The sequence below is a fragment of the Candoia aspera genome, chromosome 1, assembly GCF_035149785.1.
Source record: "Candoia aspera isolate rCanAsp1 chromosome 1, rCanAsp1.hap2, whole genome shotgun sequence".
Lineage (NCBI taxonomy): Eukaryota > Metazoa > Chordata > Lepidosauria > Squamata > Boidae > Candoia > Candoia aspera.
Genome location: NC_086153.1, coordinates 306,402,984 through 306,425,075, shown reverse-complemented (window position 1 = coordinate 306,425,075; position 22,092 = coordinate 306,402,984). Strand labels below are relative to the sequence as shown.

The following is a 22,092-nucleotide window of genomic DNA, read 5'->3' as shown; positions in this document are numbered from 1 at the left end:
ATGGAAGTCCTTTTACTTATTTGCCTTGCTACAATCAGCATTTCTATTGTTTGCCTCTGTGCTTTGTACATTTTAAGTTTGGAGGCCTCTATTTGACTCATAGAATGCAACCAGGGCTTTGGAGCTGATACCTGGAAAGTAAACACACAGAATTAGTTGAGATTAATGAAATATGCTAAGAATAACCAAAAAGGCTTGAGTTGTGTTCAAAATAACACTAAAGGTTCAGTATACTAACTGCTCAGGGAAGACAACAAATTTCTAACAGTTAATGAGGGAAATCATACTTAATTCTTTTTATGCTTTGGTCTTCAGAAAAATAACAAAATGTATTCCACTAAGAAACTGTGAAGGGCAGGATGAAGGGACATGATGGAAGTTTGAGACTAAGGATCAAGGAATATCTCTTTGCTTTGAATGAGTGTAAATCCCCATGACCAGTTGAATTACATCCTGTGGTACTGAAAGAATTTGCTGATGAACTGGGTGAACACTTAGATATTATACCTTAAGAAATGGCAGAGAAGTGATAAAATGCCAGCTGATTGGAGGAGAGCAAATGTCCCTGTCTTCAAAAACAGGAAAAAAGGAAACCTAGTGAACTACAGTCATGGGTTTCTGGAAAGACTCTAGAGTGGATCATAAAAAGACAAGTCTGTAAGCAGCTTGAAAACAGTGTGGTAATTACCAGAAGGCAGCATAGATTTGTCAAGAATAAATCAGTAACTTCCTTACCATATTGTGGGAATTCTGTTGTTGTTGTTTATTCGTTTAGTCGCTTCCGACTCTTCGTGACTTCATGGACCAGCCCACGCCAGAGCTTCCTGTCGGTCGTCAACACCCCCAGCTCCCCCAGGGACGAGTCCGTCACCTCTAGAATATCATCCATCCATCTTGCCCTTGGTCGGCCCCTCTTCCTTTTGCCTTCCACTCTCCCTAGCATCAGCATCTTCTCCAGGGTGTCCTGTCTTCTCATTATGTGGCCAAAGTATTTCAGTTTTGCCTTTAATATCATTCCCTCAAGTGAGCAGTCTGGCTTTATTTCCTGGAGGGATGGACTGGTTGGATCTTCTTGCAGTCCAAGGCACTCTCAGAATTTTCCTCCAACACCACAGTTCAAAAGCATCGATCTTCCTTCGCTCAGCCTTCCTTATGGTCCAGCTCTCGCAGCCATATGTTACTACAGGGAACACCATTGCTTTAAATATGCGGGCCTTTGTTGTCAGTGTGATGTCTCTGCTCTTAACTATTTTATCAAGATTGGTCATTGCTCTTCTTCCAAGGATTAAGCGTCTTCTGATTTCCTGACTGCAGTCAGCATCTGCAGTAATCTTTGCACCTAGGAATACAAAGTCTTTCACTGCTTCTACATTTTCTCCCTCTATTTGCCAGTTATCAAGCTGGTTGCCATAATCTTGGTTTTTTTGAGGTTTAGCTGCAAACCAGCTTTTGCACTTTCTTCTTTCACCTTCATCATAAGGCTCCTCAGTTCCTCTTCACTTTCAGCCATCAAAGTGGTATCATCTGCATATCTGAGATTGTTAATGTTTCTTCCAGAGATTTTAACTCCAGCCTTGGATTCCTCAAGGCCAGCTTGTCGCATGATGTGTTCTGCATACAAGTTGAATAGGTAGGGTGAGAGTATACAGCCCTGCCGTACTCCTTTCCCAATCTTAAACCAGTCTGTTGTTCCGTGGTCTGTTCTTACTGTTGCTACTTGGTCGTTATACAGATTCTTCAGGAGGCAGACAAGATGACTTGGTATCCCCATACCACTAAGAACTTGCCACAATTTGTTATGGTCCACACAGTCAAAGGCTTTAGAATAGTCAATAAAACAGAAATAGATGTTTTTCTGAAACTCCCTGGCTTTTTCCATTATCCAGCGGATATTGGCAATTTGGTCTCTAGTTCCTCTGCCTTTTCTAAACCCAGCTTGTACGTCTGGCAATTCTCGCTCCATGAACTGCTGAAGTCTACCTTGCAGGATCTTGAGCATTACCTTACTGGCATGTGAAATGAGTGCCACTGTTCGATAGTTTGAACATTCTTTAGTGTTTCCCTTTTTTGGTATGGGGATATAAGTTGATTTTTTCCAGTCTGATGGCCATTCTTGTGTTTTCCAAATTTGCTGGCATATAGCATGCATTACCTTGACAGCATCATCTTGCAAGATTTTGAACAGTTCAGCTGGGATGCCGTCGTCTCCTGTTGCCTTGTTATTAGCAATGCTTCTTAAGGCCCACTCAACCTCACTCTTCAGGATGTCTGGCTCTAGCTCACCGACCACACTGTCAAAGCTATCCCCGATATTGTTATCCTTCCTATACAGGTTTTCTGTATATTCTTGCCACCTTTTCTTGATCTCTTCTTCTTCTGTTAGGTCCTTGCCATCTTTGTTTTTGATCATGCCCATTTTTGCCTGGAATTTACCTCCAATGTTTCTAATTTTCTGGAAGAGGTCTCTTGTCCTTCCTATTCTATTGTCTTCTTCCACTTCCGCACATTGCTTGTTTAAAAATAATTCCTTATCTCTTCTGGCTAACCTCTGGAATTTTGCATTTAATTGGGCATATCTCCCCCTATCATTGTTGCCTTTTGCTTTCCTTCTTTCTTGGGCTACTTCTAGTGTCTCAGCAGACAGCCATTTTGCCTTCTTGGTTTTCTCTTTCTTTGGGATGTATTTTGTTGCCGCCTCCTGAACAATGCTGCCAACTTCTGTCCAGAGTTCTTCCGGGACCCTATCTACTAAGTCCAGTCCCTTAAATCTATTCTTCACCTCCACTGCATATTCCTGAGGAATATTCGTGAGCTCATATCTAGCTGATCTGTGGGTCTTCCCTAATCTCTTTAGTCTGATCCTAAATTGTGCAAGAAGAAGTTCGTGATCTGAACTACAGTCAGCTCCAGGCCTTGTTTTTACCGACTGTACAGATGTCCGCCACCTTTGGCTGCAAAGGATGTAATCAATCTGATTTCGGTGTTGTCCATCTGGTGAAGTCCATGTATAAAGCCGTCTCTTAGGTTGTTGGAAGAGAGTGTTTGTTATGCAGAGTGAATTGTCTTGGCAAAATTCTATCAGCCTGTGTCCTGCTTCGTTTTGTTCTCCCAGGCCATACTTACCTGTAATTCGAGGTGTCATTTGACTCCCCACCTTAGCATTCCAGTCTCCTGTGATGAAAATAACATCTCTTTTAGGCGTGTTGTCCAGTAGGTGCTGCAGATCCTCATAGAACTGCTCTACTTCAGCTTCTTCAGCATTTGTGGTTGGGGCGTATATTTGGATCACTGTGATGTTAGATGGCTTGCCCTGAATTCGAATTGAGATCATTCTATCATTTTTTGGGTTGTATCCAAGCACTGCTTTAGCCACTTTACTATTAATTATGAAGGCTACTCCATTTCTTCTGTGGTCCTCTTGTCCACAGTAGTAGATCTGGTGGTCATTTGATGTGAAGTGGCCCATTCCAGTCCATTTCAGTTCACTGACGCCCAGAATGTCTATCTTTAATCTTGACATCTCACCAATAACCACATCCAATTTGCCCTGGCTCATAGATCTTACATTCCAGGTTCCGATGGTGTGTTGATCCTTAGAACATCGGATTCGCCGTTCACCACCAGCACCGTCGGCCGCTAGCCGTCCTTTCGGCTTTGAGCTAGCTGCGTCATCACGTCTGGGGCTAGTTGAGCTCATCCTCTGTTCCTCCCCAGTAGCATTTTGACCATCTTCCGACCTGGGGGTCTCATCTTCCGATGGTATACCGACATATCTCTGGTTGTACTGATCCATTTAGTTTTCACGGCAAGAATACTGAGGTGGGTTGCCATTACCTTCCCCAGGGATCGCATTTAGTCTGACCTCTCTGTCATGACCTTCCCGTCTTGGGTGGCCCTTCACGGTTTAGCTCATGGCATCATTGAGGTGCTCAAGCTCCAGCACCACGACAAGGTAACGATCCTTTGCTGAAGGTGGGAATTCTATAAGCATAATATACCTTGATTTTAGCGAAGCATTTGGTAAATTCTCCATGACAGCAAGCTAATTAACTATGGACTTGATAGCATGATTGAGAATGATTATCAAACTTGTGGATGATTAAAAAAAAAAAAAAAAAAAACCTGAGCTGGTATGTTAGAAGACAAAAATAAAATTCAGAATGATTTTGGTAGATTACAGAAATAGCTGAAAGTAACAGAATGAAATTTAAGAGGCAAGTGTGAAGTTTCTCACTTAGGAAACAGAAGTCAAGGACACCATTATAGCATGTGGGTATTACCTAGGTTGGTGGTAATATTTGCAAAATATTCTTACAATAATAGCTGATTGCAGTCTGGTGTGAACCAGCAGTGTGATGTGGCTACAAAGAAGCAAAAGCAATTTTAGCCTGCATAATTGGAAGTATAATTTCCAAATCACAGGAAGTAATTGCTCTATTAAATTCTATTTTGATACACACAAACATACACACACAGTGAATATTGTCTCAGTTCTGGGCACCACAGTTTAATCAGGATTTAAATAAATTAGAACAGTTCAGAGAAGGGCAACCAAGATGATCAGGAGACTAGAATGAAGACCTATGAAAAGAAATTGAAAGAGCTCAGCTTTGTTATGCCTTGAGAAATAGGAACTGGGTGGAATATGATAGCACTTTTCAAATACCTGAAAGGATGTTACAAGAAGAAGGTCAAGGCTGTCTCTCTTGTTCCAGAGTGCAGGATGTGGAACAATGGATTTAACTTACAAATCTGGCTGAAATTTTCAAAAAAGCTTCTCTTAACTTGGTTTGTTTAAGAGGAAGCAGCTCAGTTTTGTGTCTGGGATGCTTTACGTTGCATTCCTGCATTGAGGAGGAGGTTGTACTTGATGGCCAAAATGACCCCTTCTTGTTTTTTATTATTCTTCAGGGCAGTTTGATTTTAACTGTTGCCATAGACCCAAAGACTTAGTCACTGTAAATTAAGGACAGTCTGGAGTATACAAAGATAACTGAATGGTTATGAGGAACTGAAAATATAAGATGGTTTTAGCTACTAAAAAGTAACATGGTAGCTCATTGGTGAGGCAGTAGTGCAAGAGCAAAAAAATTCCCACGTGGGCTTAGTCAACATGAGGTGATCTTAGATGAGTAGCTTTTAGTGCAGGGACAACTAAGGTAGCTGTTAAAGCTTTTTGCATGTGAATTATAAATTAATGAGGCTACTGCTAAATATTGCTTTCTGTAGTTGCTAAAGCTGATTTATCTATTTTTGTGGTGTTTTCCCCAGTGTTATATAAATGATGTGTAGCCTTTTCTTTCTTTTTCTTTTACTTATTTGCCCAGCTTAAATGTGAACTGTGTATAAGTGGAGGAAATAGTCTGGTGGTGAGTTAGCACTATTGTGATGTAAAATAACAGGGTATGTATTTAGAGATGTTCCAAGTGAACAGCTGTTAAGGCAAATGGTTCCATAAAAAATTGTTAAAAACTCTTGGGATGGTTATGCAAGTCTGCCTAGGCTTGATAACAGATGCAATAATGATAGCCTTAAACCCTATGTCTGCTAAATAGAAATCGGAACAGTTTTCAGTTTTTCTATTCTATGGGAAAAGAAATCCTTAACTTGTGTCTCTTAAATTATTTAGCAGTTTTCCTTCATTTTCCTGCTTTGAGCTTTATTTGTGCTCAATATGGACATCGGCAACCAAACAAGAGAAAACATGGTTAAATGTCTTGCTGCAACTTTGAACAGCAGGGCGTTCAAAAAATTACCCCAAGAATCTGTGGGATATGTCTTCACAAAAGCAGTGTGGGGTCAGAGGTTGCCAGAATTCTTCAGTTTGCAACTGGCAGGCTGAAACTTAGTAGCCAGCAAGATAATTGCCTACCCACTTGAGCAGTCTCATCCTAACTATTTTTCAGCATTATGCAATGTGCCTTCATCAGTTTACTGCCACTTGGTCTATGGAAGTTCTTTTCCTGCCTCTGCCAGGCACTGCACTCACTACACATTAAGCCTTAAAGTTGAGATTTAATTGCTTTCCATTATCATCCAATGTGGCAGCAAAAAAGAGACTAGAAGCTTCCACTTTTGATTTAAATTAACTGCAGTACAGTGTGATACTCAAATTTAAGCTGTGGTTAATCTTAACTATAGTTAAGTGAAATAATTTTCTGAACTTTGACTTCGGACAAAAGTGATATTGAAGATTATATATGCCATACTGTTAACTTTGCAGATGCTTTGGAGGGGGAGAATGGTGTGTGTAAAAACATGTGACTTGATGCAGATAATTATGAAAAGAAAGTTATGGTTTGGCATTGTGCCTAAATAGGGTTAATGTGATGGATGGCAGAACTTTGGCTTGTGATTATTTTTTTCCCATGTGTGTTCTTCATTGGATTTCTCTCCCCGTCAAGGTAAAAAAAAAATCATTACTATAATGAATTTAGTCATCTAACAATTGAATTGATACATTGTTTACAACAAAACATATCATTGCTGAACATTAATATTAGTGCTAAGGCAAATAACAGTTGAGGGGTTATAGTACCCTTAATACTACAGACTAGTGTTTCTTAAACTCAGCAGTCTTGGACCACTAAATGAGTATTCAGAAAATGTGCAGACTACTGAGGGCTGGATGATGCCTAAGCATAGCCCAACATTGGAGCCCCTTGACAGAAGCAAAACTCTCACACCATGAGGCAGAAACAAATGTGATATCTAATGACACTTTCAATCCAAACTTTTAAACTGTAGTCACTCAGCATGCCAAAAAAAAGTTGTTTTTTTGTCAATGCAGATTAAAGTTGAACATGGCAAATAAGGACAATTACAAAAAAATAACTAAAATTGAGTACGGCCATGAAAGAGTTATGGGCATGATAGCTAGGGGGGAAAACTTGGTGGTGCCCCTCTTTCTTGGTGCTCTAAGCATCTGCTTGTTTTGCTTAATGGTTAATCCTGGGCTGAGACTACCCAATGAAACAAACAATCCTCTCCCTAAGTTTTCATCATTAAGAGCATGAGAGTTCACATTTTTGGCAAATTAGAAAATGATCATAGCATTTATGTATGCCTTACCATCTTTTCCACTTTTAAAAGACTTTTTAATTATTTTACCCCATACCATTAAAACCTGCTGGGAAAGAATTATATTCAGTAGAAACCTCATAAATACTAAGGGGCTACAAGTGAAAGGACTCCAGCCCGGTGAAATCCTATATTAGATAGTCATAACTGTATTCTAATTTGCTCTTTTCTTTTGAGTAGTTTGTGCAAGATTACAGTTACACTTAGCACTGCATAGCACATGCAGACTTAGAGTCAGATCTGTGCTAAAGACCTGTTTAAAATTCAAATTGCTGCATTTTAGTACTCATGTTGCTATTTGTGTTGTCACTTCCATGCTTCAGTGAATCAGTTTTCAGTAACTGATCCATTCTTGCAAACTAGCTGGCTGTCAGGGCATGTGGGAAGGCAGGATGTGAGGCAGCTAGCAGGTTCTGGCCCATGAGCATGAGGAAGCTATGGCAGATCACCTGTGGATCTCTGTAGACAACACTTTGAGAATCACTGACTCAGACTACAACTAAAGGATGACAAATTCTGCATAGTCTTACAGTCACAGTAATTTTGATCATATTTAAACTATATTGAGGAAGGGGTCTGCTTCACAATTGACGTGGCTTTCTAGGACTCATTTAACTGAATATTAGATTAATAAATTAACCCATAAGTTTCAAGACTAATTTATGAATAGTCACCCCTGAAATGTTTCTCTTCTATTAGGTCACACAGGCAAAGCATAGTTGCCAAGTTTTCTTCTCAAAAAGTACCTGTTCTAAAAGGAAAAAGAAACTAAAACCTTCAATATATTGTTTTGGTTCACTTACCCATGTCATGCTTTAGAGTAATTTAATAAGGCACAAGGACCAGATTCATACAAAATGTGAAACCAAAACCAAACAAATCATAATGTGGCTTGGTGATATGAGTGTAATAGTTTTATCTCAGATGTCAGATAAAGCAAAAACAGATATAATAAAGGCTTTATGGATCTGACTAGTCAACAAAAAATTCTGTTAATACCTCTGCTTATTTTTCTAGAGTCAAAATACTATTGTGATATTTCTTTCTGTAATTTTCATTTGAAAAGCATGCCCAAGATGCTTATCCAAATGATAGCTAATTTGCAGTAAATGACATTTAGAACTTTTAAAGAGAGGAAAGCACATTTCTGCTAAATTATCCTATTTAGGGCAAGGATAATGACTCTTAAGTTATGCATTGCTCTTCTTTGGCTATTTTTACAGTGTACCTTGAACCATATTAAACTAATTGCTGTGTAATTCCTTACAATTAATGGAAATTTTCCACTGAGGCACACTGCCATCTTTGCAGCTATACAGTGGCCCTAATCGCTTCCTTTCTGATTTTTTTTAGTTTACTAGTCATTTGATCTATTAACACATCAGCATGTGGTATATGTAGTACAATGAATCATCTACCTTGGAAACTCTGGCTTCTTTTATACAGTTCTGTCCATACTTAAGTTTGGCTTGTATCCTACTGGGTAATAGCCCTAGATAATCACCAGTTCTTAACCCCATGTTGCCATACCTGAAAGAGTAATGATCTTGATGCAGATTCTTACTGATTTTTATGTAAGTGTGTGGCAAAATTATAAATTACAGGACTAATCAACTTGTTATGTTGACCAGAGTGATAATAGTTGTAGTCTAACATGATGACATCAATAATTTCTCTTCATATTTTATTCAATTTATAGCCCACATTTCCATTTATAAAGGAATTAACATGGCCAAAAACTGGAGGAAACGTATTAGTGGGTAGAATTTTTAATAGAATTGCATTTATTCATGCAATTTAGGGCTTATTTCACTTTGTTTAATTTAGAATGGCATAGCTTAGTTTCTTTTTTGTTGAAGCATAGTGCTTTTCTGTCTTTGTAGATTTGATATTTGTAATTCTGTTTTTGAATCAGTCTAGAATATTTATTTAGCTTTGTTAATATGGCTACAGTTGACTCTCTGAATCAATGCTCTTTTACGATACCTCTTGAAAAGAAATATCCATATACTTTGTTGTAGCAGACTACATTAAAATGTAGCTTCTGCAGATCATATGATGTAGGAGGAATCTTTTTTATGAGAGGAAGAAAGGTTTTGTGTGTTTAAGTAATTGAAAACTGATTTTTTTTTTCAGTCTAAGAAATTCATTCATTCACACATCAGAGGAACAGCAGAGGCATTCTTTGACTTTACATTTTGCTTTTGGTGGTTGGAAGCATGAATTGAGGGTTGAAGTAAAGATTCCAAATGGAAAGGGGATGTGTCGTTGTGTTCTTTTGTAGATAGTTTATTTATTACACAAAAAATTGCTTATAATACTTTGTAAACTGCCCAGCGTTAGTTGGTAAATAGGTGATCTTAAAAATTAAAGGATTATTGTGTGTAATATGGACAGCCATATAAGTCACGTACATACATACATATCCCACTCCAGTTCAGAAGACTCTTCTTGTGTGCTGACATAACCAGTATTGTCCTAACAGCCAGGAACCACGCTGAGACAAGGAATAGGTCTCTAGTGTTTATTACTGCTACATAACAGAAAATCCTAACAAACTGAAGAAGCGTGGGAAAAACCCAGACATATAAACCCCAAAGGCTAAGGCGGGCCCGATCTGTGTCTCTTTGAATGGCTACCTAATTCCTCAGTGCTACGCATGCGCTTTACAGCCTGGATGGGAGCCCCCTGCTCGCCATCCTTACTCATGACAAGTATAGTGCACATCAGCATGTTGCGTATTTATAGCTGAACAATTTTCTTAGTATAGTGTGTTTTGCAAAAGGTTTCATTTGTTTGGGAGAAGGAATATTGCTAACTGGTCTTCAAGGATGCCAAATAGGAGTCTAACACTTTCCCTGTATAAGTTGTACTGGCCCTTCAATATCTCATGAAATTTAAACCTTTAGACCTTCTATTAGCCAAAAAAGAAAAAATACAGAAACATTTGAAATTTTCAATTCAGAAGCTTATATGAACATCATAATACTATGCATGTATAATCAGTCATAAATAGTAATCCTTATAACATAAATATACTTTATTCCCAAACAAGTCTTTAGGATGTTCAGGACAATCTTTTCTTAGTTCATCTTCTGCTCAAATAGGAATTCAGTCTACTGTTTTTAGATATAAATTAGAGTAACTTCCATTGGAAACTAGTATTTTATTTTTTAAAACTCCTGCAGCCATTGGATAGTCCAGTTGCCTTACTTACAGTCTCCATTTGCAAACACACCAACGAAAACCAAGAAAAGCATATTACGTTTGTATGGTGTATGAACTTGGTCACTGTAGTTTATGACCCCTGGTTTATAGTTCTCATATTATGTGAGGTCAGTTAATTTTGATTAATTCAATAAGCAATGGTTAAACAAACCATTAATTTAGTGTATGAATCCAATCATATAATTAATAATATCAATGTGTATCATAACAGTGAGGATTTATTTTGGCTTGCAAAGTAATTTGCTTGCAAGCCAAAATAAATCCTATTTTGCATTCATACAATTCATACAGAGTTGTATGAATTAGTGGGCAGGATTTTAGCAGCTAGTATACATGCAAAGACTATTATTCTGATGACCATGCTTATTCCTGTGTTTCCATTGGAAATATTCTTAGATAGGATCTGGGAGGATCCTGTCTTATTTAAACCTCAGACATTTAGTTTGATTTGCTCTTTGTTGTTGAAGTGTGTGATATCACCATGCCTAGATTGAAAGAGTTCTCTGAGGCCTTCAGAAAGAAGGTTATAGATATCTATGAATCTGGGAAGGGATTTAAAAAGATCACGAAACAATTGGACATCAATCATTCCACTTTCCAGAAGATAATCCTCAAGTAGAGAAAATTCTAAGCAACTGCTAACTTGCCCAGGTCAGGCCGCAGAACACAAGATGCCAAAAGAAGTCACTGAGAACCCCAGATTTTCATCATGTGACCTACAGGTTCTCACCACTATTAATGTCAAAGTGCATGAATCTACCATTAGAAGCTGCACAAGTTAGATCTACATGGGAGGTGTGTCAGGAAGAAGCCTTTGCTGTTCAGAAAGAACACCAGGGCAAGACTAAAGTTTGCTTTTGAACACCTAGGCAAAGACCAGGATTTCTGGAACAATGTGCTCTAGACAAATGAGGCAAAGATAAAGTTATTTGGCCATAGTACCAGAAGACATTTTTGCAAAAACCAAAAACAGCATTTCACCAGAAGAACCTGATACCAGCTGTAAAGAATGGTGGTGGAAACGTTATGGTTTGGGACTGCTTTGCTTCATCAGGGCCTGGGAAGCTCACCATCATATAATCTGCTATGAATTCTTCATTGTACCAGAGGATGCTTGAGGGATAATGTGAAATAATCTGTCAGAAGATTGAAGATCAACCAGAAATGGACCTTGCAGCATGACTGTGACCCTAAAAATTCCAGTAAATCCACCAAGGAATGGCTGAAAAGAAGAAATGGAAGGTTCTGGAATGGCTAAGTCAAAACCTGGATCTAAATCCCATTGAGATGCTATGGGGTGATTTGACATGGGCTGTGCATATGAGAAACCCCTCAAACATCACATAGCTGAAAAAATTCGGCATGGAGGAGTGGGAAGTCTGCGGCCCCTTCCGGCACGCACTCTGCAGCTCACATTGGAAGCTGCTGGCTGTTCATGAGGCTTTCTCCTTCCTCCTGCAAAGCCCCAGAGCTGCAGTGCAAAGCCCAGCCCCGGCTTGGCCCAGGAGTGTGGTGCAAAGGGGCTTCTTGGTGCAAAGGGCCAGGCCAGGCACGCTTCATCAGCAGTGGGAGCAAGAAGACGGCAAAGGTCAGCTGGGGCAGTGAAGTGCAGGCAGCAGGGGTCTCAGAGTGCAGGATGGCAAGGGCTACTGTGGCCGGGACTGGGCTGGGGCAGCTGAGGCTTCCAGGGACAGCTTCGTGCTGTGCTGGGGGTGGGGTAGGGTGGGGAGTTGAAGCGCCCCTGTAGACGTAAGTGCTGGTGGGCTACCAAGCGCCCAAATTTTGATCATATGACCGTGGGCTGCTGCAACGACTGTAACTTTGGGGACCAGTTGTAAATCCATTTTTTCAGCACTGTCGTAACTTCAAACGGTTGCTGAACAAATGGTGATAAGTCAAGGACTACCTGTATTTTGAAAGAGGCTGGATTGGAAGAAGTTTCTGAATCTGAAAAATGTTGGGCATCTCTGTAACAAAATTGCATGACTAAAAATAATGCCTGCTATCCAGACTTGAGGTTCAGTATTCTGGTCCATATGATTGTGATCATGTGCAACGACTTAATTCTTATTGCTACCCAAGAAATAAGAAGAAAACCTATAGGTTTAAGAAACAGTAAATTATTTTGCCTCTAAATTTATTGAATCATAATATTGTTGTGAGTTGCCCAGAGTTGTGTTTTATGAGGTGGGTGACTAGATAAATCTTACAAACAAACAAACAAATAAAATTTCCTATAGTGCATGCCTTTTTATTTCTTCTAAGAAACACTTCTACATTGATTAGGTGAATTTGGAGCCAATAACTTCAAGAATGACCAATTTAGGACCATTTTTAAAAAAATAATTAACATTTTTATTTCATATGCTGAAGAACACTGGACTGTTTCAGTATATTAATAAAAATAAAAATATAGAGCATACTGCCAAATAGATAGTGTATGAACCTCTTAGATATTACTGGCTCTGTGTGTGTGTGTGTGTGTGTATTAATTACTGGCTATCATTAAAGTTATACACAAGCTGGCAATACTGTTAGCTCTAATGGTGACAGAGGAAGAATAAAAGAAATAAAGTATACATCTAGTTCAAAACATTCCAGTACCAAAAACAATGGGTAGTTAGTTATTTAGATTCCTCTCTCTTTTTCATCTCTCATTTATTACAAATCTGAGCTCTTTTTGTCATTGTTTAGGGAACAAGCTCTGATAATAAGGGAAAAGTGGAGTTTCCTTTTTAAATAGCTGAATCTTCCAGTCAATGAGATTATGGTTAAGAGTTTGTATCAAGTGATTCTGTCCTACTGAGACTTTTGATTAAACTCATTCCTTTATAAAGTTTGAAAGTACAACAGGTCTGGTTTCTGGTTTTCTGAATTCATAGTCTTTATTATAATCTCCCCTTCCTAACCTGCCCCCATGCATGATGAAAGACTTTGAAGTTAAGTACTAATGGCGGGGGGGGGGGGCGTATTCTTGTCCAGTTTACACAAAGTCTTCGACAGGGCATTCTATGCCTTGCCGACTTTATACTGTCAAAGCCCTTTTAATCTAATCCAAGACAGGGAGACCACAAGTTCAAGAGGAAAAGGATTTAGAATGCCTTTTTATACAAAAGGTGAAGCACTTTATTATGGTTTACAAACTCCTGACTAGGTGAGGGTTAGACCATCTTTCACTATCAGTCTAGGCAGAAGTTATTACTCCTATTAAGATACGTTCTTGTAAACTTAAAACACTTTGAGTAATGTTTGTAAAAATAAATTATTGAAATATATCCAGTATATTTTAATAAAACCTTGTTTCTGATTAAATCGTAATACAAACATTTCTAGAAAAAAGCTATGGAAAGGATATGAAAATACTTTATACAGAATCTCATCTCATCTGGATCAGAGTAGTCAAGTCCATTAACAGTTTCATCATTTGCTACTTGATCTTCATTTAAGGAAAAGATGCTGAAGATCAGCACTCTATATGGAAGATTATTTCAACCTTTTTGCAGTTGAAACATCACTGAACTATGGCCCCTACTTGAAATAATGGTCCACCTCTTTCCAGTTCAAAAGTCAATTAAAAAACAAAAGAAAAACAGTCACATGCTTGATTAACACTTGCTGAAGCATACAATATGCAATACCTTGAAGTATGCAATTAAAAAAAAATCAGAATGAGTTTGCATTACTTTAGCTTGGCTTCTTTCTATTCCCCATAGCATATTCTTTGGCTGTTACGTTGCTATTTCCCCTTAGTCATTTCTTATTTCTAACATGGAATATTCATTCCTCTTATATTTTAACTAAATATATTATCATACAAATTCCTGCTCAGCTGCTTTTCAGCTGCTTTTTGGAGAAGTGCATGAACTTTTGGAATTGATTGCATAGCTAATTATTTTTGTTTTCTTATTGCCAATTTAAGAGAGCCAGTTTGGGGTAGTAGTTAAGGCACAAGGCTATAAACTGATAGACTGTGAGTTCTAGTCCCACCTTAGGCAGAAAGCCAGCTGGGTGACCTTGGGCCAGTCACTTTCTCTCAGCCCTAGGAAGGAGGCAATGGCAAACTACGTCTGAAAAACCTTGCCAAGAAAACTGCAGGGGACTTGTTCAGGCAGTCTCCGAGAATCAGACATGATTGAACGGATTTTTTAAAAATGCCAATTTGATATTTTAGGAATATCAAATATCTGCTTGATATAATGTATGGAAGTATCTATGAAAATGTGATCTCTTAAAGCAGCTATAGCTAGATGATACCTCATATCCTGTTTGTTGGGTTGAAATAGTTTCAAGTATAGGACTGTGCAATGCTTTGGACTTGATATGGAAGAGGTGCTTCAGAACACCCACTAACACAAATACAGCACCTGACTGCAGCTCATTAAAGCAGCTGTGTATGTTTCCAGGATCATGTGGCTGCAGCAGGGAGGCTTCATATGTGTGATGATTTCTGCTTCAGTTGTGCAATCTTGGAAATACACAAATCTGTTATAATGAGTTGCAACAGTTGCTGCAATCATACTCCTGCATGATATGAAGCATCACTTTCAAACTGATTTGCAGCATTTGTAAGCTTAATGACGTAACTATTTTAAAATTTAGTTCATTCTTACCAACTGTTTTTTTCAGAAGCATATATTTCCTCCTTTGGGGTATATTTATGTGAAACACACGAAGACACTGAATGGATTGCATGGAATTTTCATATTGTCAGTAGCATATTTTCCAATTGTGCAAACTGTTTTTTTTTTTCATATGGGAAATGTGTTTTGATTTTCCACACCAACCTCTTTTGTAGTTGAGGTCTGTATTTTAAGAAAAAAATAATTTGGGGTCTGATGGTCACAATGGATACTCAGTGAATTATATTTTTATAGACCTTTTTTTTTTTTTAAGTAACCTACTTATTTTTTAGATTTACCTACCAACTTTCTTCTCAATTCTCAAGGTAGCATACATAGTACTGCCTCATCCAATTCCCGTTTTTCCCTCACAACATTGAAGTGATGGGGGGGCGTAGATAATGACTTTGGCCCAAAGTCAATCAGCAGGCTTTCATGACTGAAGATGGACTCGATATTGGCTCTCCTTCTAGCTTAATATAGGCTAGATCTTAATTCTACAAAGAAACAGTAAATATTGGTCATGTTGGCAGCATACTCTTTGGCAAGAGTGGGGGACATAATATTGCATCTGGGATAAATGCAGCCCATGGATTGTCTGTCCTTTTTCTCTACTAATTATAGAAGTATAGTATGTAGTGTAGTGTAGTACTAAGTTTATTATACTAACTGTACTATCAAATTGTAGTTTAAAAAGACCTTGAAGTTGGGAAAGGCTTTGCTTTTATGCTGGTATATTTATTATATTTTGATTTGGAAATTGAATGGTAAAATGCTTGAATTGTAGTTCTGAGTATGAAGCCTTCTAATCAAGTATTTACACTGCTCAAAAGTAAATACCATTAACTTTAATGGAGCTTGTTTACATCCCAATAAATAAAATGGTATAGAAATGCACCACAGAAGCTTTAAATTATCAAAAGTTTTCTACTTCTGAATTAAAACTTCAAACATTCGGGAGAGAAATTATTCCAAATACAATTTTACTGATATTAAACCTATAACTGGTTGTACATTTCCCTAATACATTTTTTTTCTTTTTTCCCCTTTTCTTTCCTCAGGAAAAGAGGGATAGAGGTTATACAGGTGAGTGTGTTTTATTTGTTTGATCTTTGTTTTAAAGGTTTGTGCTTGTGTGGCATCTGTCTCTTTCAAGCTTTATTTATTATGATGTACACATATAAAGTAACGTGAGAACATGAGTTCCTCTCCAACAGTAAAAGCTGAATAGTTTATGAAACTTTATGAATAATAATTACGTACATGAGTAACCCCAAATATTATCGCATTTAAAATTTTCCTTGCTTTAAGGTGGTAGATTTAAATAGTACTTTATTTTACAAAAGCACAACAATGCCAATGTGTACAGGGTGGTAGGTGGAAGCCACTTGGTTTTCATTGAATCTAGCAACATTCTCTCATATACAGAGGGAGAAGTACAAGGCTGTTAATTTAATTGTCATCACCTATTTTCACTTCCTTCAATTTTTATGCAAATCAAATCCCTGCAGTAGCTTTGCAAATGCAGGATAGACATTTTCAAATCCCTGTAATTCTATTAATACATTATATCTATTTCCTTATTTTCCTCCTTTCCTCTGTAATGTAATGAAACATGCAACATGATTGACTTCATGTTGTATTTTTCAGTATTACACAAATTGGAGACTGGAAGGGGAACTGGACATGCAGTACATATTCTGTAGTAACCCTTGTATTTGTAGTACACAGGTAGTCCTTGACCTACACCCATTCATTCAGCAACTGTTCAAAGTTATGCCAGTGCTGAACGAATGGTGGTTATGACCAGTTCTCAGAGTTCCAGCGGTCCGAGCACCCCCGTGATCACATGATTGTGATCTGGGCTCTTGGCAGCTGGTTCACACAACCTGTTGCAGCACCCTGTGAACATGTGATCACCATTTGCAACCTTCCCTGTCAGCTTCCCCAGAAAGCCAGTGGGGAAGCCGGCAGGGAAGGTCACAAGTCTCTGGGTTAAGTCTCCCCCACCCAGGCACTCTCCCCCAACCTCTCTGCGCTCTCAGGAGCCACTTGCACACCCCTGCACACTCTCCCCAATCCTCGCTACGCCTCCCTCGCACCCCCTCACACTTCCGCGCACCCTCCCCAACTCACACTGCACCCTGCCTTGCGCACCTTCCCCAACCTGTGCTGTACCTCTCAAACCCTTGCACCCTCCCCGCACTGTGCCTCTCACACACTCTTGCAACCTCCCCAACCCACACACACTCTTGCACAGCTCCCTGACCCACACACACTCTTGCACAGCTCCCTGACCCACACTATGCCTCTCGCGTACCCTCCCCAACCTGCGCCATACTTCTCACATACACCCTCCCCCCTCGCACACCCTCCCTGACTCTTGCAGTGCCTCTCGCGCACCCAATGGCACCCTCCCCGACCTGCACCACACCTCTCATCCACCCCCTCATGCACCCACCTCAACCCATGCCTCTCGTGCACTGTCTCCAGCCATGGGGAGAGACCTCACAGAGATGAGGCAGGCCCCTTCACTCCCAGCCTTCTGGAAGGATTTGAAGACCTGGTTCTGCCGCCTCGCTTGGGATGGGAAGGGCAATAGCTCTTCCTGGGGGTGGCTGGTGTTGTAGAGTCCTCCCTGCCAAATGTAATCTCCCCCACTTGGAATGTTGGCAATTTGACCTCTAGTTCCTCTGGCTCTTCAAAACCCAGCTTGTACTTCTGGTAGTTCTCGGTTCAGATATTGCTGAAGCCTAGCTTGTAGGATTTTGAGCATAAACTTGCTAGCATGTGAAATGAGCACAGTTGTGCAGTAGTTTGAACATTCTTTGGCGCTGCCCTTCTTTGGAATTGGAACGTAAACTGACCTTTTCCAATCCTTTGGCCGCTGTTGAGTTTTCCAAATTTATTGGCATATTGAGTGCAGCACTTTAACAGCATTTAACAACATTTGCAGATAGAAGGTGCTATCCTTCTCACTATATCAGTTCTGTGAGTAATACATCCTTCTGAAGCTGTGGTCTGCCAGAAATAATCTGAAGATTTGGTTTAGATGGCAATTCACAAATAACAGAAGAACACCCTTGCAACCTTCTACATTTTAGTAGCTTCTCGAGGTATTATTAAGCCAAGTGTTGTTAGGATTAGGTATAATATCACACTGAAACTTTCCTTGGATAGTAAAGCCTTAGATTAGTGTATACCAAAATAAATGCATTGCTTTGTCTGTTGCTGTATCCTTGCTATTTTCTAGAATACATTAAACCCAATGCTATTCCATTCATTCATTCATTCATTCATTCATTCATTCATTCATTCATTTTCTATCCCACCTTTATTATTTTTATAAATAGCTCAAGGCGGGGAATATACCTAATACTCCTTCCTCCTCCTATTTTCCCCACAACAACAACCCTGTGAGGTGAGTTGGGCTGAGAGAGAGTGACTGATCCAAGGTCACCCAGCCAGCTTTCATACCTAAGGGGGGACTAGAACTCACAGTCTCCTGGTTTCTGGCCCGTTGCCTTAACCACTAGACCAAACTGGCTTTATTGGACTTTGAATTGTGTTTTAATAAAACTATACTTATCATCCACAGCAAAAATAGCCATGGGATGTAGGTGACCCTCCAGATGTTATGAGACGGCAGTGCCCATTATCTCTCACCATTTATGTTTTTTTATCCAAGGCTCATGGAGTCCAGCAACATTTGAAGTGCCACATGTTGCCTATCTCTGTTTTAAAAACAAATTGGTTGTGTTGAGAAATCAAAGCACACAAAATTATAAATGAAAGCTTAAATCCTGGGGTCATGATAGCATGGCATGCATAAAAACACACGTGGATTGATCCCATATAAAACCATCAAAACTAATGGCTTTCCCTCATAACTGGGAAAAGTTTTTTAAAAAATACTTTAATTCATCTTCTGTTGTTTGATTCCTTCAGCACAGAGGAAGAGCTCTTACATTTAGTGATAACTTTGTTATTCAAAATTGTTGTTGTAATTTAGTCTTAACTAACAGAGCAGGAGTCCAAGAGAACATTGTTCTTTTTCAAATGTGTTTTGTCTTTAACTTTGACTTGACACTGTCCTCTCTGATGTGCTTCCTATTGCAGTCTTTGTGAACTGTCCTCCATTTTTGTGTATAATTTTACTAATTAAGCATTCTGTTACTTAATAGCAAAAAGATAACACATTCATGTTAGAGGTTTAGAATAGGGAAATAACTGCCCACTGTCATAGCTCTGCTGGTTATATATTTGCTTGTTTCTGCTGAAGTTTTCTTTTTGTGACATATCAAAGTCTCATAAATCTTTACTAAACCTATGTCATTAAATCACTGGTAGTATTTGAATATGTCACTTCTCTGCTGTTGAACTATTCTGATTGTTACGAAAAAAATGTGGAAGGTAAATAAATATATACTCTTAAAGGATTTACTGAAACTCTTGCTTCTGGGAATGGACAAATCCTTAGCTAGGTGAAGTTTATACATTTTTATCCTTTTTCTTATACTAATAAGGAACATAGATGACTCTGGATTATGCTATCCTAAATATTTAATGAACTGACTGGAGGAATATTTGTGTTAACCAGCAGAGTTGCTTTTGATTTTTCTTTCCAGTGTTATGTATGTACTATTCAGCTAAGCCGATAGAATCCTCATATTACTAGCATGAGCCAGCATTCCTGAGTGGTTAACAAAATAAAGATTAAATCAAAAACATACAATGTAAAGAAACAAAGTAAAATTAACTGTAGCAAATGAAAAAGTGAGGAGCCGGTTTGTTTTCCAGATCTTGCTGAACTACAGCTTATAGTTGAGCGATATCTGACGGGTCACTGTGATCTAAGAACAAAAATATATTTAACATGCTAATGCAACCCCTCTTGGTTAAAAAAATATGTCTTCATCTGATGCTGCAGAGTAGGAACCAAATAAGAATAGGGTCACAGAATAGGATCATGGAATAGGAACTAAATAAGCCTCTATGTCACAGAATTTAGGACTGCACAGAGAAGAATCAGATATATGTGCATCCTGCTTTTCTAGAAATATTCAAAATAGCTTGCAGCCAGTTGCAAACTGGCGTTCCAGTTTAAGATCAGTAATTTGTGAAAGGTTATGAAAATAAACTACTCACTGGCCAGTAAGATCAAGTAGGCCTTTTTAGTTATTTCTCTTATGTTTGTCATATATGAAAAAGCCCTGGCATGGGTATACCTTTATCATATTTTGAAGCTGGCTTAAAAGACAGTCTTACCCGTATACAGAGTAGTAGTCATTACTAATAACAATAGTAATAAGCCTAGCAAGACTTTGCTTGGATCTCAACAGGAGGAAGAGACAAAGAGGAGAGAGTGAATAGGGAAGGCGTAAGTTCTGAGGGTATGTGTGTTCAGCTGTGAATAGTTGCTGATTGCAAGAAGTGTATCCTGAGAGCTGTTAATTGCCTGTTGTGTGTGACTGAATACTTTCTGGTAAAAAAGCAGAGATACAGAAGGAATATAAGGCAGCTGGGTTGTGCACTGTAAGTGAAAAAGGAATGCAAGTAGGGGTTTGCTAATGGAGTTCACTGAGACCCAGTGAAAAGGCAGGATTTGGGGAGCTGTATGTTCTGACAAGTTGTGCTTTGCTACAAGGGATGAAAAGGTTCTCTTTTGAAAAACTGCTAATTGCAAGGAGTGTGTTCTGAGAGCAGCTAATTGTTCTGCATTTTCTGGTTTTCATTGACTAGAAAAATGGATAGAAAATAACATAAGATTCAAGAAAGACACATGCAAATTTCTTTGGTTAAGAAACAGTATTCACGTGCATGGATATAAGATGAGGGATATTTGATTTGAAAATAATTCTGTAATGAAAATTGAAAGGTTTAATCCATTCTCTGTGAAAGGACAATTGGATTACAGTCCTTGTGTTTAGTAAAATTATTATATTAAAAAGCAGAAAGTACTGAAGTGAGAACCGAAGATTTCTGGCTATCATCTTTCAGAAGTATGTCATAAAACATTTATGTTCTTTAAATGGAATAAACCAATGGTGCAGTAGTTGCTTAAACTGTAAACAGATTTGTTCTCAATTTCTTCAGGTTCAGGTTCAAATTTATAGTGCCCATATCATTCAAGTTGCCTCCATCCCTAATTATACCACTGGATTACCAGCCTAATGACAGTGATCATGCTTACAACAGCACAAATTTGTCCCAGACCATCTTTTTCTATAAAGCTTCCAACAACTTTTCTAATAAACTCAGAGAGTGCTCAGGTTTCTTCCTTATGGGTAATTTGATAACCACCAGCATTCCCTGAAATTTTATGCTGAATTTATTCTGATTAGTTGGCAATATAGTGTTGGTCTAATAAATTATTAGACTGATTACAAGAAAGAGTTAAAGCTAAGCACTTAATACCCAGTAATTCCATTTTACACACATCCATTCTTTAGCAAGGTCATGAAGGCTCCGTCTTCAGTGAAACAAAAGTAAGGCATCTAATGCATCTAGACCATAAGGCTCAGTTTTTAGCCAATATGACTTAGAAAATTTCCTTTATTTGCACCAGTAAGCCACCTTCATTCTTGTCCCTAATAATTAGATTTCCTTCTCTGTTTACTCAGCCCCAGCAATCTCTTTTCTATCCCTTCCTCAGCTGATTCTGTCAAAGCATTCCAAATAATTTTTAACAACAGAACATTGGGAAGGAGAGGGGAATTGGGAACCTTTCTATTAACAACTGAAGTAATGACTTTTTGGCAAAGGCCTAAGAATGTTTGGTATAGAATGGGTAAAGTGTTCATGTCTGAACTGAAAATTCTCCTAGTTCCATGTAACTGGCACCTTAGGTATTGAAAGGCTGGCACAAGTTATGACTGTACAGAGAATAGGCATATATTATTCCAGTAGTGTATCTGGAACTGTTCGTTTGCACCATGTTTGCAAACTAAAACAACTTCAGCTTCAATTTAAAATAATCACATAGATGACCTTGCATTTTGCAGCTGTTATAAAGTCTTCTGTTACGACTTCTTCATTCACTGTTACAAACTTTTAGGGTAGTTTTCAATCATAGAGAAAATAACCTATTTTGTTTTAAGAGCCCTCCCCAAACTGGATCCCTCCAGATGTGTTGGATTTCTGGATTCTTATCAGGCACAGTTGA

The 22,092-nt window shown here is 38.6% G+C and overlaps 1 protein-coding gene across 2 annotated transcripts in view; it reads left to right on the top strand.

Moving 5' to 3' along the window:
* ITPK1 (inositol-tetrakisphosphate 1-kinase) overlaps positions 1-22,092 on the top strand; it is a 123,651-nt gene that overhangs the window by 14,242 nt on the left and 87,317 nt on the right. For both annotated transcript variants that reach the window (XM_063290259.1, XM_063290260.1), the window contains exon 2: positions 15,989-16,013. In XM_063290259.1, coding sequence (XP_063146329.1) covers positions 15,989-16,013 — 25 coding nt within the window. The remainder of the gene's footprint in view (positions 1-15,988; positions 16,014-22,092) is intronic.